The sequence below is a fragment of the Xiphophorus couchianus genome, chromosome 23, assembly GCF_001444195.1.
Source record: "Xiphophorus couchianus chromosome 23, X_couchianus-1.0, whole genome shotgun sequence".
In the NCBI taxonomy this organism is placed as follows: domain Eukaryota; kingdom Metazoa; phylum Chordata; class Actinopteri; order Cyprinodontiformes; family Poeciliidae; genus Xiphophorus; species Xiphophorus couchianus.
In genome coordinates, this window is record NC_040250.1 from 24,879,715 (window position 1) to 24,898,845 (window position 19,131).

A 19,131-nucleotide genomic window follows, 5' to 3' on the forward strand; every position below is an offset into this window, starting at 1 on the left:
CAGGAGGACAATCCAGAAAAACAAAAACAAAAAAAACCCATCCATTTCTCCTTTGCAAAAGCAAAGGAGGTGGATTAGCAGCATCAACTGTTCATCCTGGACAGGTTACTGTGAAATATCTCTGCTGCCTGGATATGAAGTGGTTAGCATGTTGTCACAGGTCACATACCAACAGTCTTCAGTCAGAGGTTTCTTCCAAGCCAATGGAAGACTGACTGCTACTGGAAATCCTTCCTTCCTACAGTGACTCTTGATTTGAGTTGCATTTGAATTCCTTTTGCTATATAATTCAATCAATGTGGCCACCGATCAAAGGCAGTGTTACATAATAAACACCACCACCACCAAAAAAAATAAATAAAAAAAGAATTAATTCCCACAAAAGAATAAAGTTAAAACAGAGTCATTCAGTAAAAGATCTGAAACCAAACCTCTTTAAATTAAAAGGGATCACTTACATGAAATGATTTACAATCAATTCATTTTGTACATGAACATTTAAGGCGACAGAGCAACGGAGGTTGAGGAAGCGTAAACACAGGAGAGCACGGACACGGACCCAGCAGAACCCAACGATTGCATTTTGGTGCAAAATATCACAGTGCAGGCTTGAATCTCTGCATTTTGTTTTTCCTCAAAACAAAAGAAAAACAAAAAAAAAAAAAAAACTTTTACATCTTTTCTGCTTAAGACTAGGACACAGGCTGGATGAGCATCCTGTGCAACGCACCTAAAACATGGCAGCAACAGCAGTCTCTTCATCCCCAATGGGATGGTTCTGTTTTCCTTTTAGCAGTCAGTTTTGTCCGATTTAAGAAAAAACCCATCAACGTTCAATCATATATATGTATATATACATATATTTTGTCCATAAATCTTCATAAACACTTTGCCTGAAGAATGAGGGGTAATCTTTAACACTTTCCATACCTACAAAAAAACCACACGATACACAGGAACCTCTTAGTGTTGAAAGACTACCAGAAATGAACAGGTTTCGTTCACAAGTTCCTGCTCGTTGCATCGCTCGCTCCGTCTGGGTTGTTATGGTCGCAGCAAATAAGAACTAAAAATCTGCTCCCCCCCCAAAAAAGGTCACCACAGTTCACAGTCTATAATCAAAAATATTCTGAAAAATCTTCTCCAAAAAGAAACAAAAGAGGAGCTCTCCGTAGCTGTACCCCAGAAAACGTGTGCCTACATTCACCTCACAGCCAAATGTAAAACTATACATATACTAGATTCATATGTACATACTTACACAACAAAGCAGGAAAACAATAAGTTAAATCTTTTCTTACACAAAAAAAAATAATAAAATCTGCAGACTGTGTACATACAAAGGCATATGGGACGAAGCTTTCCAGCACTAAAACAGGATGAGTCTTTTTGTCCAATACTCGGCGTCTCTCTGAGGTGATTGGGGACATGTGGGACAAAATGGCGGTAAAGCCAGTAATACACCACACCATTCAGCAACCAGGCATCACCTCAGAGGGTCAAGTAGCAGCTGCCGCTCACAGTGTCTTCAGTCAGTGTCGCTCAGACGTAACCTCCGATACCCAAACAGATGCGTGGCTTTAGATTCCTCAACCTGAACCCGTCTACAGCCTCTTAGAGAGTAGCCATGGCAACAGTGGTACAGAGGGAAATATGGAAACGAAAAAACAAAATGGTCCATGTAAACTAGATGCGGGCCTAAATGGGATCAATTGGGTTGAGGAAGACGCTGTTCCCCCCCCCGAAACGCACAAGATGGTGGCCATCGCTGCTTGTCACTTCGGAGACAAATCCTGCAGGGAGGTGAAGGGCGAGTTGCTGGATGACGATGGGAACACGCCCTCCATCTTTCCCGGGGAGTCCGTGGAGGAGCCGATGCTGCTGAGACTCCCGTCCAGCAAATCTGGAGAGTGGCTAAAAGAGAGGAAGACGACCATGTTAACCAAAACCGAAGAAACGTCTACAGACTTGCTATGCTTTTCTACTCACTCACAGTTCTGTAGTAAAAAGCACGAGTTATTCCATCTCTAGGTTTTTTTGAGGATTATAATACAGTATATAGCTAGGGGTGTCAAACTCATTTTCGTTGTGGGTCATATCAAAAATCTGAATGTTCTTAAAGGGCCGGTTGTGGCATTAAACTGTTAAAATACTAATCAATAGCTATTTGTTTCAGCATTCAGTAAGAGTTTCTCAAAATTAAACATTGATCATCTTTTCACACTAATCAGTCCCTCTGGGATTTTGTGATTTAAAAAAAAAAAAAAAATTTGGTTGGTTTTTTGCAATCAAAATCACAGATGTTATGGTGCTCATTTAGAAATATTTGTAAGGAATTTTTGTGTTTTGCGCTAATATATGAGGCTAAATGTGACATTGTACTAATCGCCGTGTTGGTCATGGACTATGACTTGACATCAAGCAAGGCTGAGGCAGCAGTCATTTCAAACCAATGTTTTCCTTGGTTTTCTTGTTTTGTTTTTAAATTTTTAGGAAAGAAAATGCAGTAAAATCAGAAGAAATGTGGGGCGTTGTTGATTTTGTGTGAATTTTGCAGAATTGTGATAAAGTGGAGCGACTTGCTGATGTAATCTGGAGTCTAACGGGCCACACCAAAAGCTACGGCGGGCCACATTTGGCCCCCGGGCCTCGAGTTTGACGCATGTGACATAAGCGGTTATAGAGATAGACATAAAATATGTAGAGATAAAATAAATGTTAATTGAATTCACTTGCCACCAGAAAAAAAAATATTTAAAATGCATAACATGACACTATTAATTGGTCTGATTTGTTAGCAGAATTTAGGGCAAAAATACATTAAAAAAAAAAAAAAGAGAGAGAATCTCAAACTTTTTGTGCAGTTTATTTCTGTTTTCCTCCATTCCCAAACCTGCACTACCCGAGTCAACCTGCTGATTTTATCTCAAACTACATCTAAGTTTTAATCTAATCTCCTTTAACAGGAAGATGATTTCATTTGTATTTTTTTACCCATCAAACCGCGTGGTGTCTGTCCCTTACCAGGAGCTGAGGTCTGACAGGTTGGACATGTCAGACGACAGCATGGTGGTGGTTCCCTGGAAGAGTCTCTTAGGCTGGCTTTCCGTCTCCATCTCCCCTGTATTTTCACAAAGATCTTTAGCTATAAAGATAAAGTAGTCAACAGACATAAACTACATTTAACCTCTTACAAATCAAATCTTTTTCTAAGCAATTTCCAATTTTAAACTCAACACAAAACATGGATTTTTCTCCGCATGCGTCGATAACGTTTGCCTTCGACAGAAATGGCTTTGAAAAGATCAATATACTCTGATCCAAGTAGAAAATCATTGGGACTGCAAAGTCAAACTTGGATGAAATGTTTTGGTTCTTAAGAAGTACAGGAAGCGGGTCTCACCTTTGCGCTTCATCGGGCCGAGGATGCTGGCTCTGATGCAGTTGATCGGACTTTGACTCCGTCGGCTGAAAAGAGCAGAAGCGTCGAGCGTTAAGCAGATTTCTGTCAGGCGTGTCGTAGCAGGCGTTTAGGAAATCGGCAGCTTCGTTTTAAGTTACAGCTTCCGTCAGAAGATTCAAGTTACAATATTTTGAGAAATTCAATTGTCAGACAAGAGCTTTCGGAAAATGCGTTTTAAAGATTTTCAGAAACAAGGTCTGGATGCAAAACTTGAATTGTATGGTGGATCGATTCCAATCCATACGGTCGAGCACAAACATTCACCGCAAACGTTTAATAAAAGCGACGTGAAAGATCAATAAATCTGCCAAATCGAGATTTATTCATTCTTGTTGGTCACCATCATTCAAAGAATATAAGACATATTTACACATAAAGACTCTTCAGAAGACATCTCTTGCTCTGTAATAATCAGTGGAAGGAGCCAAAGATTAGGGTGACGGTAAGGAGACTTTCCAACATCAAAAACTTGGGAGTACATTAACAAAACAAAAGGTTAAAACAACAGTGAACATCCGGAAAACGCTGCAGCGCAAACACAACACTGGTTTAACTGATCCTTAAGAACGATATAAACATCAATCTTTTATTGTCACCTTGTGTATGCGAGTTTCTAGGGAAGTTTCTGATGTTTTACTGAAAGGTCGACTTTGCTGCATCCAAATCAGCTTTTGCATATTTTATCAAGCTTGGCTAAACGTAGCAAGTATTTCAAAAGGAAGTGACCAGAATCCTGTTCTTAGAACCGTGAATCGATTTGTTGAAAACTAGACGGCTTGCTCTTAAACACAGCAAACTTTCAAAATCCCTTTTGAGTTTTGGATGTACAATGACTAATGTTCCTTTTACTTAAATAAAAAGACTAATTTATTTGCTTGATTTTAGTAGTTTTTTGGTTGTTTTTTTTTTTGGTTTATTTGGCCTACATGACAAAAAGTTTGGACGCCTCTGGATTGGAGGAAAAAAAGAAAACTAAACAAAAACAGAACAGATTAACAATAGTTGCAACTCCAAAAACACTTACTGACCTAAACCGGCGTGTTGGGCTGGGTATCGGGCTGGGCGTTAGACCGTTGCTGCTGACAAGTATTTGTAGCGAAGGAGAGAAACACTGCTGCTTGAGGGGACGGGGAAAGAAACACACACACACAAAAAAAAAAAAACATGGTGATGAGGTCACCAGAGGTCTGCTAACCGTTTACTTCCAAAACATTAAGAAATTCTGCTTTTTAAAAGGTGAAGACAAAGAGCCGTCGCAGTAGAAGCTGGTAAGAGCGCGCACCTTTTTTCCTATTCCTCTGGTCGGGGACGGAGCAGGCGACACGGGCACAAAGTCGATCCGCTTCGGAGACGAAGACTTCTCCATGTCGTTGTCGCTCTGCGGACACAGCAGCACCAGATGCTGAAAGCAAGTAAATCCCCTGACGCAGAACGCCCTCCCACATGGGGGGCCCAGGGAGTTGTAAGTAAAAAGTCAAAGACTGTGGGAGTATTATACTACCGACTCAGCCTGGACTTGAAAGGCTGGTGGCCCTGTTAACTCCCAAAAGTTAATCTAGCATGCTTTATACTCGTCCTCGCCACATTCATACAGTGAGGACGAAAAAAATGGCCTTTTGGCCAAAGCATGCTTACACCACACAAATACAGCTGCTGCTGACTCTGAGGAATGCCCCCCAAAACAAGAGCAGATCAACCACATGGAGGTTGACCACAAGAGATCAACCTCCATCTCTTTTAGTGAGCAGCTAAAAGAGATGGAGGAAAACACAATCACTTATTCCTAACATAATCAAAACATAATCGTTTAACCCCATAAGGGTTATAGTTGTTTTTTTATTTGTTTTTTACCAGACTGAGGCTTTCCTCCCAAGAGTGGCTCATCTGCATGGCAACTTGAACTCCCCTGTGTGGACAAAAATACGTAAATCAGGTTTGTAAGCGTTTCACACGAGAATAACGTCTCCGTCCGGCCGCCGACGGGGTCGTACCGCTCGTGAGCAGTTTCTCTGTTCATCAAGTCGACTCCCTCTTCCTGTAAAGATGAACAAGAAAAGCAATGACTACAAAAGTCGGTGTTCTACAACTGAAACAAAGTAGATTTTGTACATTAAAATGCAGTCTTCAGACATCGCAGCTGCCAGACTCAAAGCTTACGACCTCAACTGGCAAACTAAGTCCAGCTAGGAAAAGAATCTAGTTTTAGAAAGCCACATGGCATCAACAAACAGAAAGAGACTTTTCTACTACTAAAAAGCAAAGTCTTTTCATTAAAGAAGTCAACAGTGGTGACATACATGTATATATATACACACACTTACTTGTTTTATCTGGTGAAGCCTGGTGCTGGGCACGCGGATGGGGGATGAAGGGACCTGTGGCACAGCAAGAACATATAGTGCTGTGGGATTCAGGCTTACATTGCAGCAACATGACTGAGTTGCAGAAACGGTACCATGCTGGGTCTGTTGACAACAGTAGTGCTGTTCCTGCGACAACGTAGGATCTCTCTCTGGAAGACCTGAGCGTTATCGCTGCAATGACAAAACAAAATGTGTCCGTCAGCCATCATGCCAAAGTCGTACTGTCAACTCGTGTTGCGTTAGAAAGAGAAAAACTCATTCACTGAAAGATGTGTGATTTAGGTGGAGGAAGAAAAAAAAAAACTATTGCAGAACCTCAATCCATTAATCATGGGTGCACTGTTTGATCTCCTCAGGTGTCCATCGCTTTGGACTAAGGCAGCTGGGATTTCCAGGTCCAGCTCCATCTTTTCTTGTGTCATGACTCCGAAGTTGTTCATTCTGCTCGACAATGCTGCCCGTCACGGCTTCATGAACCTGAAATGGCGGCCCAGCTCAGTAAAGCTACATTACTGACCGTCGAACTTTACCCGGCTTTACATGATTGAAATTAATTTTGGCCAAATCAATCAAACTGAGGCGACATAAGCCGAGCCAACTAGCACAATGTTAGACCCAGAGCGATATGCAGGGCCCCTTCCTCAACGTGACAAGTTAACAACGGTTTCTAACCATGACAGTGTTTTATGCGCCTTATATGCAGCTCCAACTACGCTGTTCAAATGCTGCTGTGACGTTATGAGCAGTCAAAAACTTCCCAGATGGATGGTTAGTATGCCGTGGCTACATACTACACAAAGCCCAGTAGCTGCTAGCTGCTGACCCGTTAAGTCTGCTGGTGCAAGGCGGCGGGGTGTCAGCGAAGAACCGAGTTATAACTACACTTTGCCTCCTAACACGAGCCAGGTTTAGCCAAACTAGCCTAATAGTTGATTTATGTACAGCTTTAATGCTCCTGTAAGTCTAATTTGGATAGCGTTAAAGGAACGACGCTGCTATGAAAAGATTATCATACCTCCTAGCTAACGCAGCTCAGCTAGTGTTCCACTCATTTTCGCTACCCAGATGGTTGAGCTCGGTAGCCGGAGAAGCTAACTAGCAACGTTAGCATTGAAGTGCCATCACTTGTTCCTCTAAACGTTGTTTTTTTCTTCCGCCAACCTGCTAACCACTTCGGCTCACAGAACTAACTAGTCTCGGTCTACTAAGAATATTGCCCTGAGAATCAGCAGCATAATTTATATAGTTTCTGCTAGGTATGCACCGCCAAGAATGAACCAGAGTCCCAACAGATTATTACATTGAAGCTAGGTGTTAGCACGAAACTTCACGCCCCTTTCAACGTTAGCACAGCTGTCCAATGAGACCGCTTCATTTGCCGGTGTGACAGCAAACACTGTAGGCTGAAAAAAATAAATAAAAATGGTTGGTGTCCCCATTTATGTAGCTAATATTTTTACAAAAATACAATAAAACTTAATACTTTTGTCCATAGCTGGAGAATTGAAAAATTACACTAATTTTATTGTTTCAAAGTTTATTTTTTTAAGCAGGCACATAATCTTTCCACGTTTAGTTACATTTTAACTAATACCGCAAGTGTATTTTTGCTGCGATAGATAGACCAACATAAAGTAGCGCTTTACTGAGAATTGGACGTCAGACGACACTTTAAAAACACAAATTAAAAATCGGAAAAGTTGTATTTCGGCTCCAATGCAGGCGTCATGCCGCTACCTACCATCAACACCAGGATGGTGTGCTGAGGGTGAAATGCAGAGACCTTCTAAAATAATAATGAATATTATTACTTCAACATATTTTTACTCAAGAAAAAGTAGAAAGTAGCCGTCCAAGAAATTACCCAAATAAGAGTATTTGTTAAAAAGGCTACTCGAGCACTGAGTAACTGATTTGTTGCCTCGGACCTTTTTTCTGAAAGCAGAGTTAATATCATCAGTCCAATTTATTAAGGCCAAATAAGTGATAACTTTGTTTTGGAACAACAGAGAAATGATTTACCGTTATAGCGCAGGTCCATCGTCATGCTTCCATATGGGAAGCACAGAAAACAGCCCAGGACTGGAACAGTTTCCGGTTCCTTTTCTAAGCCTCCACCTGAGCCACGAGCTCAAGACGGCGTACCCCTTTTGAAGTCATTTCCTTAACCGCGCGTGTGTATATACGAGCGCGTGCACGCGAGCAGCTAAAAGAGATGGAGGAAAACACAATCATTTATTCCCAACATGATCAAAACATAATCGTTTAATATTTAAAAAATTACATCATCAGATGGACCAAAAGTAAATCAATCTAAAGCTATGTGGAAAATTAAAATAATATAACAGAAGTGCAAAAAAAAAAGCTAAATTAGGTAAAATTATTATTATTATATTTTTTTTTCAAAGAAACGTCTTTCAATATGAAACATGAAACTTTAACAAAAACTGCAGGTGTGTGTTTGGTCACTCTTTGGTTGAAACAAGCTTGCTCTTCGCTCAGTGACGTTACCAACAGTGGGCCTAGGATGCAGAAATTATACTCTGAGTGCTGAAACTTCCTAAGAAAATTACTCAAGCACAAGTAAAACGTACAGCACAGGAAAAATACTTCTAAAAGTCATCCCCCCCCCCCAAAAAAAAGTTACTCCAGTAAATGCAACGAGTTACTACCCAACTCTGTCCACCATACATTAGGTTTTCAAAGCAGGCCAAAAAAGTGTAAACACAACCAAACAACCCAAACCTGATAAGAGCATCTTCTTACGCAAATTTGCGGTTTTATTGGCCCCTGCCAAACTTAAATGGGACCTGTCATATGTTCATCAATGATCATGTTGTTTTATAACCCCAACATCGTAACTCTAATGAATTATATGAAGTCTCCTGATGAATGAGTCACAGTTGGGGTGAAGCGATGCTTCTTCACACAATTACCTTACCCAGCTTTATTTACTCTTACTGATTTTTCTGAAATCTAACAGTCACATAGATATATTGGCGTCAAGATTACACCACAACAGTAATACTTTTTTTTTTTGCAAAAAAAAAAAACAATGCTTGGGACCTTTGAAAAACTTCAATAATTTATCAAAAGGGCAATAAATGTTGAAGCTCTCAATAAATATTTTTTTTAAGTCATTCATGAAGGGTATCCTGTAGCAGCCTTTGTGTCAGTTGTTCAACAGATGCCTCTGACTGAAGACATGCAGTTGTACCATTAAGGTGCATTTTGACTATGTAATTAGAAACTATAACCCTTGTACAGAAGTGCACGAGTCACACGAGGGGTGAAAACATTTAATTGTCTGTGCGGAAATGTTCAGGACTACAGAAAGTGAACAAGAGCGTTTATTGTGATGTGAACCAAACAAACACAATCTCAAACCCTGTTTAACCCCTCAACACTCACCCCCGGAAGCAACTCATCATTTTTTCACCTGTAAACTTAGGATGCTTCGTAGTATTTAAAGGCTCCCCATCTATTAAAAAATTAAAAGAATTACTGGGAGTATATGGAGACGTATTTTACAGTCCAACAGAGGGATTTTTAATCTTTAGCATGCCCACTGGGGACAACAGCAAACATTTAGGAGTCACTACAACAACAAACATTTCAAAGAAAGTCTTCGCACGTATGCCAGTAACCAAAGAAGAGTTCAGGTTTTTGTCCAAGATGGACAAAAATAATAAAATGTTCCAGAAATATTTTGTACTCTGTAAGAGCGCAAACCAAATGGCTGCAGAAGGTTTCTTTTTTTTGTGTGTGTGTTTCTTTTAAAATAGGAGGCTGAAAATCTTTTGGTAGCTCAATTGTTAACATTTACGCTAGCAGCATTTCCCTGAATAAATTACTCAATTAAAAAAAAAAAAAAAAAGCATTAAAAAATGTCAGTGTGGGAACATAAAAGCGTCGTACTAATTTGTGGTGGGCTCGTTTCTATCGTAAGGCAATCGTGCAGGTGCGCGGCAAAGGAAACAGAGCGGCAGGACCACCGCCTCGGTGGGACCTTGAGCAGGCTCAGCATTTCATTATGACACAACATGAAATAATCAAATACAAAATGAATTGCAAAGGGGAAATTTTTTTTTTACCAAACATTAAAAAAACAAAAAAAAGTGTACTGAAGTGCTTCTCATGCCTTGTACTTCTCCTTCCCCGTTTCACTAATCACGCAGATGTGCTGAAATGAAAAAACAGGACCTTAAATGTTGAAGCACATCAAACACACTTTTCTTATTTTTAACACAAATGAAGCCACTTGGCTCCTTTTGTTTACATTTATGTAATACTCACGTTCAGGTCTCTGAAGTACTCGTTGTAGTCTAAAGCGTATCCCACCACAAATTTATCAGGGACCTCAAATCCTACAACTACAGCAAAAAAAAAAAAAAAAAAAAGAAAAGAAGAGAAAAACAATTTTCTCAACTGTGGATAGTATAACAATTGACACATTATTGAAAGTTTATGATGTACAATTTAACAGAAAAAAACAAATTAAACATTATTTAGATGAACTGATTTTAGAAAGAACAGTGAACCAAACTATTGTATTTGTTCACACTGTGGAATATAAACCCATACGCCATCTGAACGTCTGTTTACATGAGTGAATCTCAGATAGCCAGTTGAAGTGAATTCAGGGTGTAAATATGTGAGCTGCGCTCCCCCTCACTCGTACGTTTGTAGTTTCACAAAAGGTCTGCAAGGTTTTAAGACATTTAAATAAACTGCCATAAAATTAAACTGACAATAAATGATGTCAGCACAACATACAACTGAAAATATGTTTTAAAAAATCTACAATCTTAAAGAAATCTACAATCCTCTCTTGTTTTCCAGGTTTTCCAAGGACATCCTGGCATTCCCAAGCCAGCTGTGAGATTCATTTCCCAAGTCTCCCCCTGGTATAGACCAATATTTCACTCATCAGGATTGGCAAGTTCCCCAAACTAAAAGATGCTTTCACAGGTTCCTCACACTCATCATCCTGACCTCAAATAGTGATGCGGATGTCAATCAGTACAAAGTAGTGTTGCCACGGAGACCTGGGACCTACAGGATTATGGGGTAGAATATTATCTCCCATCACATATAATCACACTGTACTGTTAAGAACGCAGAATAATGTAAGATTTCTCTGAACTTCTAATCCAAACAAACACAACCCTTGAGTGTTTGTTTGGATTACACTTTATTCTGTATGACTTGGGTCAAAGGTTTTGGTATAAACCGCCCTGTACTTCCTGGCTCTTTTACCTCCAAATGTAATGATGCTTCTTATGGTCAAAACCGTCAGTTTTATTGTCAGCAGACTGCAGGATGTGACCGCAAAACTTCAAGACTTTATGTGCAACATTTCTAAACTGTAATCTAGTGTTTGTTTTTTTATCTTGCTTTTGAAATGAATGGCTTCTTCTCCTCTGAGCGGCCTTTCAGTCCATGTTCGTACAGAACAGAACATCATATCAGAACATAACAGTCACCGTCTTCAAAAGCCATTTTGCTTTTATTCCTAATCATTAATGTATTATATTAATATAATAATATATAAATAAGTAGTGATCTTACTTCATGTACATTTCTAAATTTGAAGAAAGGAATTGATGATCCCTTTTTAGCCTGTAATCCTGTTCACATTACAGATCCAAGAAACAGATCTGGCTGCTACGCTGATCTTCTTCCCTCAACTGAATTTCAAAAACTCAATTACGATGAACCGACTAACAATGGTTTACATAAGGATTGGGGCGAACTTTCATTTTTAATCACTCTGCTGTTTGGGATCTTCACTGCCAGACAGTCCTTAATGTTGGGAAAATTGACTAATCAGTGTCATGGCACTACACAACAAATCCTCAAATTTCCAAACTTTAGCTGCTGCGCAAAGAAAGTCACTTACAGTCCGGTCGGTAGCCGACACTCCTCGGTGTTCTCTTCACCAGCAAACTAAGAGCAAAGCACCAATCAATAGAAAGAAGAAACTGCTGCACAATTTACATGTGTCGGTATTAAAAGGACGTTGTTCAGGTACCTTGCTACTTTAACCATTTTGGGATTGTACTGTTTGAGCAGCTGCAATAACGTCTTCATAGTCTTGCCTGTGTCAATTATATCCTAAAGACAAAGCATGAGAGGAGCTTATAAAAGTGGGATCGGAGAGACGCTTTGCTTTATTACCGGATGAGAGGAGACGAAAGACGATACCTCCACAATTAGGACGTTCTGTGCAAAAGAGAAGAAGAGAATGTTAATATTTAATCACATAATTTGTGTCTGTATCAATCTGTTGTGGCAATGTGGTGCTACTTGCTACAAGTGGAATCAGTGAACATGTGGAAGCATACAAAAATTACACGGACATATTAAACTAAAACATATGGTCACGTTACATACATGACAAGGAGTTTATTTTGGTAAGAGAGATTTTAAAGAGGTGAACGTTTCAAGCAAATTTGTAATTTCAAATATAGATTTTTGAAATGCATCCTCCTCTTTCACCAGATTTACTAATTTGTGGACACTTGTGTCAGGATTACTCTATAAGCAGCACAAAGATATACTGAATACTGATGTTAGACAAAAAACAAAGTTCATAATTCCAGTCCTTTCATGTAAAAGGAACGTATATGAAAGTATAAGAGATGATGGAGCAAATTATACTGTACAACAAAACTAAAGAAGACCCTGTAGATTTTTCCCTTCACCACAGAATTACTTGATCCTTTTCATGCGCTTTATGCAAAATCCAAATAAAATACACAAAGGTTTGTTCTGTTGATATTCTCACTTGAGAAATGTGATCAGCTATCAGAATGAAATCTGTGGTTTGATCCCGAGACAGTAGGAAAATGTTTAAAGGCTATAAACACATGCATTGCATTGTAAATTTAAAAATGGTGACAATAATGCTCTCTTCTCCATACTGACCTTTCCTGTCAGAGTTGACAGATCGTCTCCTCCAATCACTTTGATTTCACCGGTCGACTGGTCATTCTGTAAGGATGAGAAGACTGGTGAGCTAGCAGAGTCACCATGCTGTCACAGAAGCTGGAAGTACAAGCAAAAATTAGTGCTTGTCCAGGTTGAAATTGTTTAAAATTGTATCCACTATGTTGATAAAACATGAATATCGTAACTCATTTAATTAAAGAGTATTGTTAAAATACATTAAGTGAATTGAAGTTCTTGGGGCTGGCAAAGAGAAACCCAATCTGTTGCCTCAAAACAATGCGGTAAGGAAATACTCATTTATAACTAAGTAGAATTTAATTTGAACCTGCTTTACTTTGCAACCCTTTGAATACAGGGCATCATTTAAAGATAACTCATGATAAAAAAAAAAGAGGAACACAGAATAATAATAACGATACTTAAATGGTAAAAAATGGGAAAGCTATCAACATCATCCCACAAAGTGACCCTTTAATAAATCACTAAAACCACATAAAATTCTGCAGATTCATATGAATTTCTAGAAGAGTGAGGTCTACAATGTCGGTGTTGATGTTTTACGCTTGCTATCATCTGAATTACTCTACTTGACACAGAGACTTGTGTAAATCCTAAATGACAATGGCTAATTTGAATTAGTCGGTACAAGGGATCTTTGGGTTTATGTTGTAGTTGTTCTATTTTGGGGCGGGGGGCAAATGACTGAACATCAAATGAAAACGTGTGATTTTGATTGCGAGTTTTTTTTTCATGCTGCAATTTATTTTAATCACACAGTTTCCATGCAGCCTCCTGGGAAACCCTGGGCGACCTTGACCAGGCCACAGATAAGCTGGAGAAACACCTCATGTACTGTACTGCAATCACGATTCGAGCTGCTACAGATGTAAATAACAGCTAACAAAGGGTGAAGCGATACATTACACAGTAACTCTTGAGGCGAATGAAGTCCACTGTCATGGGGATGGAGCGGTCACTGTTCCTGTTCAGGGCTTTGATGTAGTCCAGCAGGTCTGCAAAAAACTTGTAACCCCCCTTAAGAACGCAAAGGGCCACAATGTGGTGACCCCCCATTTCCTTCATGATCTCCCTCGCCAGCCTCTCTGTCCTGAGACAACGTAGGGGGGAGACGGAAACACAGTTAGGATTATCAGCTCCGTTTTGTGCAACAGTCAGCCAAAATTCCTCTTTATTTTCTAGCTGCTCCAACAGGCTCAGCTGTCTTATCTAATGGGAAACTTGCAATCGTAGTCTCTCCTCTTAAGCAATGAAATGTTTTATGTTTCAACCACAAACTTCCCTGACAGAAAAGTCCAGCAAGAAAAAAAGAGATCCGTAGAATATACGAGATTAAATAAGAAAATTTAAGACCATCTTATTTTTTTAAATGAGACATTCTGACATTTTCAGGCCTTAATTTTAGATACACAAATGTAAGACTTTTTAAGGATGCTAATTAAGAATAACACAAGACAAAGTACAAATACATGGCAACATTTTTAAATTTCCAAAACTATTGAAAAAGAGGTACCATTTGCTTTCTGCTTCAAAATTACCCACCACCTTCTATTGGTTCATCTTAACATCCCAACAAAATACATGAAATTTACGAAAGCTGCATAACAAAATGTATGAAAACTTGTGGTATGTATAAAATTACAAGGCATTTTGTATTTAAGTTAGCGTTTGTAGATTTGCCTCTGAACGTCCAACCATTTCTCCATTTCTAACACCCTGGTCCTTAGTGGGTCAGGAGAGGTGCTGGTGTCTATCTCCAGCTAACGTTCCAGGCGAGAGGCGGGGTTCACCCTGGACAGGCGCGCCAGTCTGTCGCAGGGCAATACAGAGACAGACAGGACAAACACACTCACACCTAGGGAGAATTTAGAGAGACCAATTAACCTGACAGTCATGTTTTTGGACTGTGGGAGGAAGCTGGAGAACCCAGAGAGAACCCACCATGCACAGGGAGAACATGCAGAAAAACCCAAGGCCGGGAATCAAACCCAGGACCTTCTTGCTGCAAGGCAACAGTGCTACCAACTGCACCACTGTGCTGCCTCTAAATGTAGCTTATGAATATAGATTAAGTTGCATTAAAAATACTGTAACTTGATGTTGCAAAAAGAGAAACTAGGTAATAGACTAATTTCTGTGACAGACAGGCTCTTCAGAGAAAACCAGATAAACAGTCTGATCTTAATTCTTTTGATAAGTTACGCATTCACAGAAATTCAGGATAAACTTGAGGAAGCGCCAAAGTGAAAGTAAGTCAAATGGATGGCTCAAGTAATGGGGAGGTTGTCACACTGTTGGAAACAACAAACTTTTTAAAGATGCTCTGTGTTCTTGTTCTAGGCAAGAGGTTATGATCTAATCCACTATTGAAACAGAGCAGCCACCTTTTGTTGACCTTGTAATTTACCGCTTTCACTAACTTGTTTTGAGTCATTACGAACAAGGCGACCCACCTGTCCAAGATGAGTCCGTGAGGAATATAAACCTTCTCCAAGTCGGCAGCATAGTGCTTGGGTATACAGAAAAGATCCAAGTCGTAACCCTGCTCCTCATCGCTAATCTGGAAACAAACAAAAAAACAAAAAACATAAGAAATGCTTCAAATTTTGGAAGTTGTTAACCTATAAAGATCATCCACCAGACAGAGGGCAGTAAAAAAACAAAAAATAACGGCCGATAAACCCAGATGTTCTGATGGTCACATGATCTGAGATTATTTCTACAATCATTGATCCGAGGTCACAGGAACACAAAAAATGTTAAGATTGTGATTATACTGAGAAACATGGTGCTATTTTAAATCTGGTGTGGCAGAGAAAAACTCCTGTGTCTAAAGAGTCAAAGCAAACTTGCCGTTCAACCAGTGGTTTTGTTTTCCTTTCCAGCACTAATCACAATCTGAACTGCGTCGACCATTTCTTGGAAAACAGAGAACTGGATATTTGTTTGATTTTTTTTTCCAGCGTGGGGCTCGTCACAGCGCCGTAAATCAAATATTACCGAACGGTCTCATCCCACACAGCTGTACCTTGTGCTCTGAAAATAAAACTACACGGCGCATTGCATGTTGAACGCATTTCTGGTCTGTAGCATCCTTAATGGAGTTTAGCCTGAAGCAAACGTTCAAAGACAAAAACAAGCCCCGATTCAACCAAAGGGGCGTACGAGTTCAAATATCTCAAGCTCAGAGCACTACCACAGTATTAGCTGAATTTTTATGTTTATGTAAGTATACCAAGGCAGGATTTCCCCCAGAAAACTTGCTAAGCTCGGTGCGCTAGGGCAGTCATTCATGCCATGTTTCTGAGTCAAAGAATGTTTAAAGTTGACATGAAATTTGAAAATAATATAGTTATACGTTATTGAAAGACTGGACGATTAATACCCAAACACCAACTATAAAGTCTTATAAAAGGCAACGATTGAAAAAGTAAACTAAAATAAATAAACGATGCTAAGCCTGGTGGGGGCACAAGTAAGGCCTGGTGGCCCGCCAGGCTTATAATACACTGTGAGAAACCCTGCAAAGACTTAATATATTCTGGCTTCAACACTGACAGCGCTGTCAGTTATGCCGTAACTGTCAGGTAAAATCGTGGTAACAAGAGGCCAGAGAGAACTGCCCCTCCCCTACTTGTTGCTGGTCAGTTTGGAAAACGACAGCCTCTGAACCTTTTTACCGTTTCCATACAAACTGTGGTAATTTGGGGAAATTTCCAGTCACGACAATATGGAGAGTTACGATGCGAAAACTAAAAAGAACAAACTTTAAGGCTTAATTAATCGTACAGGACAGATTTAATAAGACACGCATCATTCCATGAATAATTAAAAATATTTTTAAACTGTTAACATTATGACAAATATTCAAAATACTGACTCCTTGATTTTTTTAAAATCATATTTTATGTAAGACAGTTTTTGTAAATACAATGAAATTGTGATCGTTTTACTTATCTGCCCGGGGCAGACATTAAGCTGTTTATGCAAAGACTTCACATAAAACATGTTTTTTTCTTTTTAACCCATTTTATAGGATTAACTTAAAGTACCTAAATATCCATTTTGTTTCAGCTCAGAGTTCAAAATGTTTTTCTTTAGTTGTGTCGGATGAAGTGATTTACAAAACAGCGGTAAAAACAATAAAGATGAACTAAAAAAAAAAAAAAAAAAACAGAAAAAAAGATGTTCTGATTAATAAGGATTAAAAGACGATGAAAAGAAATGGATGTTAAGTAAAATGCACCAGTCATGCTTTTCCGGTACTTTTTTAGTACAAAGCACCAGTTTTCTGTGAAATCTGACATGCCTGTTCCGAATGTGAAAGATCTGCATAATTTTCCTCACACAAAGAAAACAACTGTGTTGCAATAATGTGTTTTTTTATGTGCAGCAACAAAAGAAAAAAGAACAAAATCATCCCGTTATCCATCGTCCCTCCCATGTATCCGATTTTCACTCAGAAAACGGTATCACAGTTCATGCATTTAGGTCTTAATTTTGATACACTGAATGAGCAGGGGCAAAATAAAAATGTCATATTTTCTGTATTTTAGACTGAGATGATCAAAGAAGTCGATTACGATCTCTGGAGGACTTCTTTGGCTTTAAGTTATGCAAACATGCGTGTGAAGTTGTTTTTCTTTTGGTTACCCTGTGAAGTGTGTCTAAAGGTTTCCACGGTGTACATGCCTCCTGTCCAATGCCCCAGAAGTCAGTGTGTTCATAGTTTTCCTCCAATCAGAAGTCAGTATGCTGCATTTTGATCAACTCGCTGATGTAACGACTGTTTAGAAACTAGAGAGAGAATTGAAATAATCCGTGTTAGACGTGTTGAAGTCAGAAACCATTGTCTGGATTGTCTTTATTTGGGGTGAAAGTACGAGAATGACACTGCACATCAATAATCACAATACCTCGGTAAATAATCCTAATTATGGACCAACTGCACCTACGTGACTATTAAATAAAGTCTGTCTTAAGCACGCCCCCCTGCTAGTAAATGTAACCATATCAGCAGGCTGATTAACTCTAAATAATTGTGTAATTGCACAATTACGGCTGCCGACAAGCGCAGCAGCCCACACGTCTTGTTTTGTGAGTTTACGACGAACCATGTCCTGTCTACGTCACTGAGCTGAACGTGGAGAGCGCGTGCCTGTCCCCAGCCGCAGGCCACGCTTATATTAAGGGCTGAACATGAAAGAACAGCGCGTTAAATTGTACAATGCAGAGCACATTCAGTGAACTCAGCGTCTCAGTACAGCGTGTCACTCCCCTGGGCTCAAACAGCAGTAACACCCGAACACCTACCGTCTCTTGTTTCACTAGAGGGAAGAACTCACCACAACACAGGAGCTCGACGTCGCCATGTCCGTGTCGGTCCCCCAGCGTCAAAATGCTAAATGTTCTACCTCGCTCTTCTGCCAGAGGAGACAACAATTTTATGTTCGGGTTAATTTCGCAGTCTCGTCAGAGACACACATGGAGGCGAGTGAACCGTAACAGAGCTCGTGTGTTTCCGGAGCTTCTCCGTAGCTTTGCTACCGGGTCCTGCGCAGGAGCCCCGCTAAGCCAATCACGTGTGAGGAGAAAGACTCGGCTCCGCCCCTCTGCGGCGAGGTTCGGGAGGGCTTCACGAGCTAAAGAGCGCGAGGCAGCTCTGGCTTTCCAGCTGCGCGAGGTCAACAGATTTCCGAGTTGTTTTCGTGTGTAAACTCGTAGATGTGGTTTTAAATCAGTTGCTATTTTGATTCGTCTGACCGGATTACATAAACGGTTATAACTTTTTCTCTAAAATCCCACTGCAAACATAATGAACACATTTAAAAGCTGGGAAATCAACATATTTTATAAGTAATTACTTAGTTCTTACTAGGTAATAGTTAGTATTACTAACTATTACTAAGTAGTAGTAACAGTTAGTATTAATCCATTTAGAAGCAGATAAAATTCAGACCCAGTATAAACAAGAAACACTTACACGTAGGAATTCAGTTAAGTTAAAACACAAAGTTTGTTACAAATTAGCATAATTACACAAACAAATTAACTGAGTCATAAACCTGTATTTAACCATGTAATAAACTGTACATTAAATTTAAATAAAATAAAATTACACACAAGATATAATTAAAAATAAATACGTTTATAAACAATCACTAAAACTAGAAACAACCACTGTATGTGTGATACATCATAAAGTGGGAGATTTTAACCATTGCTTGTTTCTATAATGAATAAAATCTGCTTAAAAGAGTATAAGCCGCCACATAAATTTTATTAGTACTACTAGCAAGAGGCAAACACAATTCCAATGTGTTTATATAACAT

General features: G+C 39.4%; 2 protein-coding genes and 1 non-coding gene across 5 annotated transcripts; all 3 read right to left on the minus strand.

Moving 5' to 3' along the window:
- Positions 1 to 418: 418 nt before the first annotated feature.
- pabir2 (PABIR family member 2) lies at positions 419 to 7,169 on the minus strand. 2 transcript variants are annotated; one of them, XM_028008766.1, is made up of 10 exons: positions 6,142 to 7,169; positions 5,919 to 5,997; positions 5,785 to 5,838; positions 5,455 to 5,498; positions 5,315 to 5,369; positions 4,746 to 4,841; positions 4,492 to 4,577; positions 3,404 to 3,468; positions 3,025 to 3,145; positions 419 to 1,914 (listed from the first exon to the last, which is right to left on the minus strand). In XM_028008766.1, exons 1-10 carry the CDS (start codon positions 6,264 to 6,266, stop codon positions 1,776 to 1,778), a joined length of 864 nt encoding a protein of 287 aa, XP_027864567.1. In that variant the 5' UTR covers positions 6,267 to 7,169; the 3' UTR covers positions 419 to 1,775. The 2 variants fall into 2 exon arrangements, with proteins under 2 accessions (XP_027864567.1, XP_027864568.1); XM_028008767.1 differs by having other exon boundaries at positions 421 to 1,914; positions 3,025 to 3,121; positions 6,142 to 7,167.
- LOC114139769 (small nucleolar RNA U109) lies at positions 4,943 to 5,096 on the minus strand. The gene has a single exon (XR_003594510.1). It is a non-coding gene; the product is annotated as a small nucleolar RNA U109 (small nucleolar RNA).
- Positions 7,170 to 9,104: 1,935 nt separating the features above from the next.
- Positions 9,105 to 18,372, minus strand: hprt1 (hypoxanthine phosphoribosyltransferase 1). 2 transcript variants are annotated; one of them, XM_028008768.1, is made up of 9 exons: positions 18,144 to 18,369; positions 15,252 to 15,358; positions 13,705 to 13,888; positions 12,757 to 12,822; positions 12,034 to 12,051; positions 11,861 to 11,943; positions 11,729 to 11,775; positions 10,123 to 10,199; positions 9,105 to 10,009 (listed from the first exon to the last, which is right to left on the minus strand). In XM_028008768.1, the coding sequence occupies exons 1-9, from the start codon at positions 18,168 to 18,170 to the stop codon at positions 9,962 to 9,964; spliced, it is 657 nt and encodes a 218-aa protein (XP_027864569.1). In that variant the 5' UTR covers positions 18,171 to 18,369; the 3' UTR covers positions 9,105 to 9,961. The 2 variants fall into 2 exon arrangements, with proteins under 2 accessions (XP_027864569.1, XP_027864570.1); XM_028008769.1 differs by lacking the exon at positions 9,105 to 10,009 and adding an exon at positions 10,822 to 10,881 and having other exon boundaries at positions 18,144 to 18,372.
- Between the last annotated feature and the right edge of the window lie 759 nt (positions 18,373 to 19,131).